Source organism: Pteropus alecto, unplaced genomic scaffold, assembly GCF_000325575.1.
Source record: "Pteropus alecto unplaced genomic scaffold, ASM32557v1 scaffold110, whole genome shotgun sequence".
Classification (NCBI taxonomy): Eukaryota; Metazoa; Chordata; class Mammalia; order Chiroptera; family Pteropodidae; genus Pteropus; species Pteropus alecto.
The window spans coordinates 7,262,928-7,270,577 of record NW_006431920.1 but is presented as its reverse complement, the minus strand read 5'-3'; the positions used below and the strand labels follow the sequence as shown (position 1 = coordinate 7,270,577).

General features: G+C 39.6%; 1 protein-coding gene across 1 annotated transcript in view; it reads left to right on the top strand.

Annotated features, from left to right (window-relative positions):
• The first annotated feature begins 4,188 nt into the window (after positions 1 to 4,188).
• ACSL3 (acyl-CoA synthetase long chain family member 3) overlaps positions 4,189 to 7,650 on the top strand; it is a 57,693-nt gene continuing 54,231 nt past the window's right edge. Inside the window, exon 1 of the mRNA XM_025043265.1 lies at positions 4,189 to 4,606. Coding sequence (XP_024899033.1) covers positions 4,229 to 4,606 — 378 coding nt within the window. The 5' untranslated portion in view covers positions 4,189 to 4,228. The remainder of the gene's footprint in view (positions 4,607 to 7,650) is intronic.

Below are 7,650 nucleotides of genomic sequence, written 5' to 3'. Positions count from 1 at the left end.
AATTGTTTTTAATTTTTTAATTTTTTAATTGTTTTAATTTGTTTTTGCCATGGAAATGTTAAATCTTTAAAATTTACGTGGGAGAATAAATCTATAAGACTTGATAAGAAAATTTTGAAAAATAAGGATAATGAGGGTCTTAGCAGATATTTAAAGCATTAGTGTATATAAACATCACACGGATGCCGTTTAAAATGAGTCTGCCACTAGAGTTTTCGATTTATAGTATTGAGGAGGGGAGAAAGGGGGAGACATGTCTGAGGAATCTTCATTTTAAATATCCTCTAAGGCAGTTCCGATGTGATTGGTTCGTGGATCACAGTTGAGTAAGACTGCTGCAGATATGCATCGGGAATAGGATGGTGATAGCAAAGCAGTAGACAGGTCCAAGACGCAGAATAGTGTCCAGAAACATCTATGTCTGAGAACTTATTTTCGAAGATGACATTTTAGTTAATTGACAGAAATGTGGCTTATTTAATAAATGGCTCAGGCAGTTCATCTGAAAGAAAAAGTTAGCTTTCCTCCCTTACACAATATTCATATTGATTAAAGATCTAAATGTATAAATTATGCAAGTACTAGAAAAAAATATACCATTAGTTTAGCCCTGGGGTGGAAGAGGCCTTCTTAAACTAAACTGGAAACCTGGAAGCTGTGAAGGAAAAGATTAAAAGATTTATTTGTCCAAGTTTACTTTCTGAAAGGTTAGATACTCTTTTAAGGTGTGACAACATGGTAAAGTATCTGTGACTGGTTTCCTCGTCCTCTAGATTTTCCATACCTGTTTCAGCAAACAAGAATCAATTAGCCAAAGACCTATTTACCTAGTTTATCTGAAATATTTTAGAAAAATTAAATGTCTGAATTGCATGTAGCTGGTCCATCGTGGCTCATGTGGCAGCACTGAACATTTACTTGTTGGCTCTCCTTTCCCTTGGCGTTCGTGACACTGCCTTCTCCAGGTTCTGCTACTTCATCTTCAGTGAGATTTGCCTCCTCAGTCTTGGCACTAGTTTCCCTTCATAGTTTTCTGTCCTTGAACTTGATCTTGGAGATTTCCTACATGTTCTCTTTGGGCAATCTCATCTTTCATCTCATTATGACTCCAAAATGTGTGCTTCTAGCTTTGGCCCTTCTTAGTTTCACAGTTTATGTATCTGGATGACTCATAGGCATCTTAAACCCATTATTTTCAAGAGTCGTATTCATTTCCTTTCCACCAGCCGTCTAACCGCTGACCAACCATCCATCTCAGTTGAAGCCACCAGAATTATTTTCACTGCTGCTGTGTTACTTTGTGACTTTATTCTGTTCAGGATTCAGAAACAGAAACAGCCCTCGCTGTCTTAAGCAGAGAGGTTTCAGATGTTGGGAAGGGCTGGAGTAATGGCTGCCACCGTTGCACCACCCTCTGGGCAGGTAGGAGCTGGGAATCCCAGCTGCTTGGCTCCATGTCACACCACCCTGGCCTCCTCATCGAGGAGTAAAGGTTTATTTCAGCTATTTGGTTATGTTTTTTTAATCTCATTTCCTTGCTTCCAGTTTGCTGCCTTCAGGTTAGTTATCCACTACATACAATTATTTTCTAAAACTGCATTCGTGTACGCCGGAACACAAACTAAGTTCCTTCCCTAGCATCAAAGGCCACAGCAGTTTGACCTTTACAATTTGGTGCCTTAAAACACCTTGTCCTCATCTCCTCATCCCCACCCTGCTCTACGTGGGTGGCTGATTGTTTCATCAACACACCTGCTTTTGGTGCATGTTCAAACTATGTGGTATCGTCTATACAAAATCTCCATTTCTCTCCCCTCCTTTCCCCCAGACTTTAAGATCATAAGTTGTTGTTTGGTCCAAGAAGAAACCAGCCTCTACCTTTTACTGTACTCTTCCTGATTAGTACTTAGTTTTATAGTTTTAGTTCTTACGTGGTTCATTTTGAGTTAATTTTTTGTATGGTATAAGAGAAGGGGTCTATCTTTGTTGTTTTATATGTAGATACCTAGTTGTTTCAGTACTGTCTCTTGAAAAGACTATTCTTTTCCTATTGAATTCTCTTGCCATTTGTTGAAAATCTGTTATCCACAGTATAAGAGTTGATCGTTGATCCTCAATTTTATTGCATTAATCTATGTGTCTTTCCTTTCACTAGTACCACACTGTGTTGATTACTGTTGTGTTGTAGTAAGTTTTGAAATCAAGATGTATGCACCTTCCAGCTTTGTTCTTTTTTAAAATTAAATTCTGGCTCTTCAGGCTACTTTGAATTTCCATGCTGATTTTAGGATCAGCTTACAGATTTCTATATGAAAGTCAGCAGAGATTTTGGTAAGGATTAAGTGTTGAATCTGTACATCAGTCTGGGGAATGTTGACATTTGAACAATATTTAGTATTACAATCCATAAACAGGATTTTTCCTATTTAGGTCTCAAATATCTTTAAACAACATTTTGTAGTTTTCATAGTACAAATTTTGCACTTTGTTATATCTAATCCTAAGTAGTATTTCTTATAGTCTTATAGTAAATATAATTCTTTTCTGAACTTCATTTTCTGATCAGTCGCTGCTAGTGTGTAGAAACATGATTGTTGGATATTCACCTTACCTCCTGTAACCTTTGCTGAACTCTGTTTTATTCGTTTTTTTTTTTTTTTTTTTTTAGGGGAGTACTTAGGATTTTCTATATGTACAATCATATATGTGGATAAAGATAGTTTTTTTTTTAATCACAATATCATTTTTTAATTTAAAACACAAACATACAAAATGAAATTTCAGAGAGAGTCCTTAATGAGATAACATTATTCTCCTGCGTTATTAAGGTGTATGTATTCTTGGTAGCTCTTAGTCTTGGAAGTAGCATGGCCATCTGTTTTATTGTACCATCTTCCTCTGCAGAAACCCTCAGTGGCTCCCCACATGCCCTTTCTGGCAAAAATCCAGCATCTTATGGGCTCATTCTCCAGAGTACTGTGCATACGTTGTCACAGAAGACAACTTGAAATGGTGACAGCCTGGGCTTCATTTGGGAGTCTTGGCTTCTCACTAGCTGTGCATGGGCAAATGTGGGAGTGTTCCTTATCTTATAAAATTGCAGAACTGGACTTAGAATTTTTAAAGCGTGGTTTCCTTTAGTTCTCTGAACATATTTATAATAGCTACTCTGATGTCTTGTCTGCTAAGTCTGACATTTGGGTCTTCTGAAGGACAGTTTCTGTTGCCCGCTTTCCCTTGCTGTGTATGTTTGGGTCATACTTTCCTGTTTGTTCGTATGCCTGATAACTTCTTATTTTAAACTGGACATTTTAGATATTTTATAGCAATTCCAAATTCTGATTCCCCTTCCCCTTTTCCACGGCTTCTTGTGGTGTCGTGTTGTGCTTGTTGATTTGTTCAGTAACTTGGCTGGCCTATTTCAGTGAAGTTCCTCTGAGGCCACAGCCTAGTCTGTGTGCGTGCACACTGTGTTTGTTCACCTCTCCCACGAATGTGTAGGTTTCAGAGAGGAGAGACTTAGACTTTTCACTGTTATATTCCCTGCACTTAGAAGGGTATCTGGTACATAGTAGGTTCTCAGTAAATCTGAGGAATGAAAAGTATAAAATGACCAAAGTTTACTGCCTTCTTGATTCACAGTTTAATCTGCCTAAATTGAAACAATGTCTAGAACCACTATGAGAAGTGAATTTATGTTGTTTGCAGCTTGAGTTGCTCGTTGCTGCCTAGAGTGAGTATGGCTTACTGGGAAGGAGAGCAGTGATCCGCAGTAGCTGCTTGGGCCCCGAGGGAGGAGAATGTGGCCGAGATGCATGTGCTAGCCGTTTTAAACCTAACGAGACACTAGAGAACAGGAAATGGGTATATTTTCGGTCTCCATTCTTTTGTAGGTCTTCTGGCTTACCCGCTCCTTGCCAGTGGAGGTGTTTGTGGAGAACTGGGATTAGGTTGGAAAAGCCACCTGTTTACAGAATGATGTGGAAAGTTTTCTGTGGTAATTCCATTATTAATAGCTATGGTACAAATGAGTCTCTTAGAAATAGCAGGAATAGACAGGCCAGTATTTTAGCTGCTGCTCAATGGAAAAAAAAAATCTTCATTTGGTTATCTGATATGAAAAATTTTCTTTAAAGTTATTTAAAAAATGATTTCGAATTAATATCTTTCTTTCTCTCTTCTTTCTAGATTCTTACGGAAATCTGTTAATTCTATTTTTTGAGTACTTATGAATAACCACGTATCTTCAAAAGCATCTGCCATGAAGCTCAAACAGACCATCAACCCCATTCTTTTATATTTTATACATTTTATAATATCACTTTATACTGTTTTAACATACATTCCATATTATTTTTTGTCTGAGTCAAGAGAAGAAAAATCAAACCGAATTAAAGCAAAGCCTGTAAATTCCAAACCTGAGTCTGCATACAGATCTATTAACAGTTTGGATGGCTTGGCCTCAGTATTATTCCCTGGATGTGATACACTAGATAAAGTTTTTATGTATGCAAAAAACAAATTCAAGAACAAAAAACTCTTGGGAACACGCGAAGTTTTAAATGAGGAAGATGAAGTACAACCAAATGGAAAAATTTTTAAAAAGGTAAAGTAACCTTTCATTGCCTTTGACTTTCCTCTGCATAAAATGTACCCTTAGAAAAGGCGGCGAGGGACAAGCACGGCCTGCTTCCTTTGGCATTTGCTGATGTGGCGGGAGAAACAGAGTGGGAAAGTGCCACGTCCAGCTTCATACCTGAGTGGGACCAGTGGGAGATGCTGAAAAGAAAGAGAGAGACAAAGGTGGGCTCGGGAGGACCACCGTCCACTGAGGACGGAGCAGTGGCGCAGTTTTATTTTTGCAGGCTGCTTTTACCTCAGAGCATACAGTTGCTGGCTCGGATCAGATCATCTTTGGCACAATCCCCCCTAACCCACATTCTATTATGACCTTTTGCCGTTCAGTCTGTTCGCGGCTGTGAGCGTACTTCCCCGTCTCGGAGCAACACCGCATTGTTCCCTGAATAATTTGTACCTCCCCAGTCTTAGGAGGGTTCGTTGAGGCGAGGCAACCCTTGGCTGGCCTCACAGATGGCAAGGAAGGACCTCGTCAGCTTGCAATCCGCTCTCCACAGGAAGGCAGCTAGACTGCGCTCTAATCTCTCTCCGTACTCTGGTCCTCATTTGTCCTGAATTTTCGCAAAGACACCAAGAATACCCACTTTGTGGGGGCACTTCTGACTCTCAGTATCTGCCAGGACTGGGAATAGAATGTCTAGGGCCATTGGGGCATGAAACTCAAAACTCTTGGTAGCTCCAGAAGCACCTGTTTGTGCTTGAGATTGCTCTGGGTTTTGGGGTGGGACCTGCTATTTCGGATTTTAGCGTAGCTTCCATTGGTCACCTAATGTCTTGGTCCTTTGGTTGTGGGAGTTGCGTGGTTTAGAAAGAATTCTTTTCACAAATATAGAAGAAGCTGCTATTGTTTATATGAAATTAGATAAGACATCCTTAGCGGCAGTGTAGCATAGTGGTTAAGAGCCTGGACCCCAGATACAGATGATGGATTCGAATCTCAGCTTTTCCACTTAACTAGCTGTGTGACTTTGGAAAAGTTATTTAACAAATTTGCCTCAGTTTCTTTTCTATAATATGGAGATAAATATCATTGCCGATATTAGCATTTCTTTGAGCCATGATGTTGTAAGAGCTAAACATATATCATCCTGTTTCAGACTTAATAGCCCTATGAGTCGGTATGAGCATCCTTACTTTACAGATGACGACACAGGGGCAGATAGGTGGGTAACCTACCCAGGGACATTACAGCCAGCAAGCCGTGAACTGGAACTAGAACCCAGGCTGTCTTGCTCCACACCCCGTAAACTAATCCCAGCACTCAGAGTGGCTGAGAAGATTACGTGAATGTATGTTCACATACTCACACACACAATGTGCATAGAACAGTTCATGGCACCTAGTGTAACTGTTCTAGCTTTTATTATTATGTCACTATTGGGATTTCAATGGGAAAAATTCGGGGTGTATACAGACTTAGGCGATGGAGTAGTGCAGCAGATGAAGGGTACTAAGTGCCAGTGTAAGAAACGCCTAAACCTGTGCAGAGTTTTTATGAGTTTATTGTATCCCAACAGATGACAACACCAGGGAGCAAAATATCAAATGCGCTGGAGAACAACAGTTTTGCAGCAGCTTTTACGCATTTGAGATTAAGGAGGGATTGTAGGGGAGATTACATGGCTGTGAGAGAAAGCAAGGCGGGGATTGGATTACAGGAAAGTTAATAAGATTATGTGCTCTTTGGAGGGTTAATATCCCTTCAAAGAGTATTACTTCTGGCATTTCAAAGGTGTGCTAACCTAGATGCACAAGAACAGTGCACAGGGCTTAAAACTTCTCACTAAAGTTAGGGGCCTGGGCATGACTACCCACGTGACCTGCCCACTTAGGAATTCCTGGTCAGATCACCCTGTGAGGTGACTTTCCTTAGAACACCCCGCCCCGCTTTGTGTGCACATAAGTATAGACATGGCCTGGCTTCGTTATCAGCAGTCCTTGATACTCCAGTAGGTAAATATTGGAGGTAAAACTTTTTTGAGGCAGTAAGGTCTGTAGTTGGTTGATAAGTTGGTCAGTTTATAGGCTTAATACCTGTTTAGTCAAAGTTGTTTTCCCCTTATCCTTTTTCCCTAACTATGTGGTGACTCCAGCTGCCTTTTTCTGTCAGTCACGAAGGAACTCAGAATTTGGAGGAGAGTCCAAATAATTACACGGTGGGGTGGAAACACTCAGAGGCCACCAGCCACCGCAGGGCCAGGGGGCTGTTGTTGGACTTCCTTAATACCCATTACGTTTGGTTTGGCCCTCGCCATTCGAATTCACAGTCCTTTCCTTTTAAACATGAAGCAAGTTAGTGTCAGTAACGCCTAGAAATTACAGACATTGTTTTAACTCTAGACAAAAATCTGTAAATGTTCCTCAATTTAAATAGTGATCTTTTACCTTGTTTTGCCTGGAATGGTCCTGATTTATACTTGTCATTCTGACACTAATCATTCCCCCTTAAATCTCAGAAGTAGTTTGGTTAAATTGTGTGGTCACTCTACTTTTAAGGCATATTCTATATTTCTTTCACTGATTAATTTTGCCTCACTTAAATGAATTTTTTCTGCTAGATTAAGAGCTAGCTAGAGTTCATAGCACATTTCTAGAAAATGAAGTCATAGCTAAACACGTTTGGTTATTCTTCTGTAGCCTATAGACTGTCATTTGCAAAACGCTTTATCATAATGGTGTTTGATTTGTGTCATATTTAGTTGCTACTTTTTATGGCACACCATCCTTGATGCTGTTTTTGAGAGATCTGGTAGTTGTAAAAGGCACCGAAAACACTGTGTTTTTTAGGTACTAAGTTTTTCTACTCCTCTGCCTTCTCTTCTGTGCTTCTCATAGTATCTGTAAAACACATTCACTTTTGTCTTTTGATCTAATGCTATTTGAATTCAAAGATTGGGTTCTCTTATTTTTAATCTAAGCGTATATAACAGAAGTCCTGTTTTAGCAGGAAGATTAACTTTTCTCAAGTATCCCACACATATTATAGGGATTTTTATGGGGCTAGTACTATTC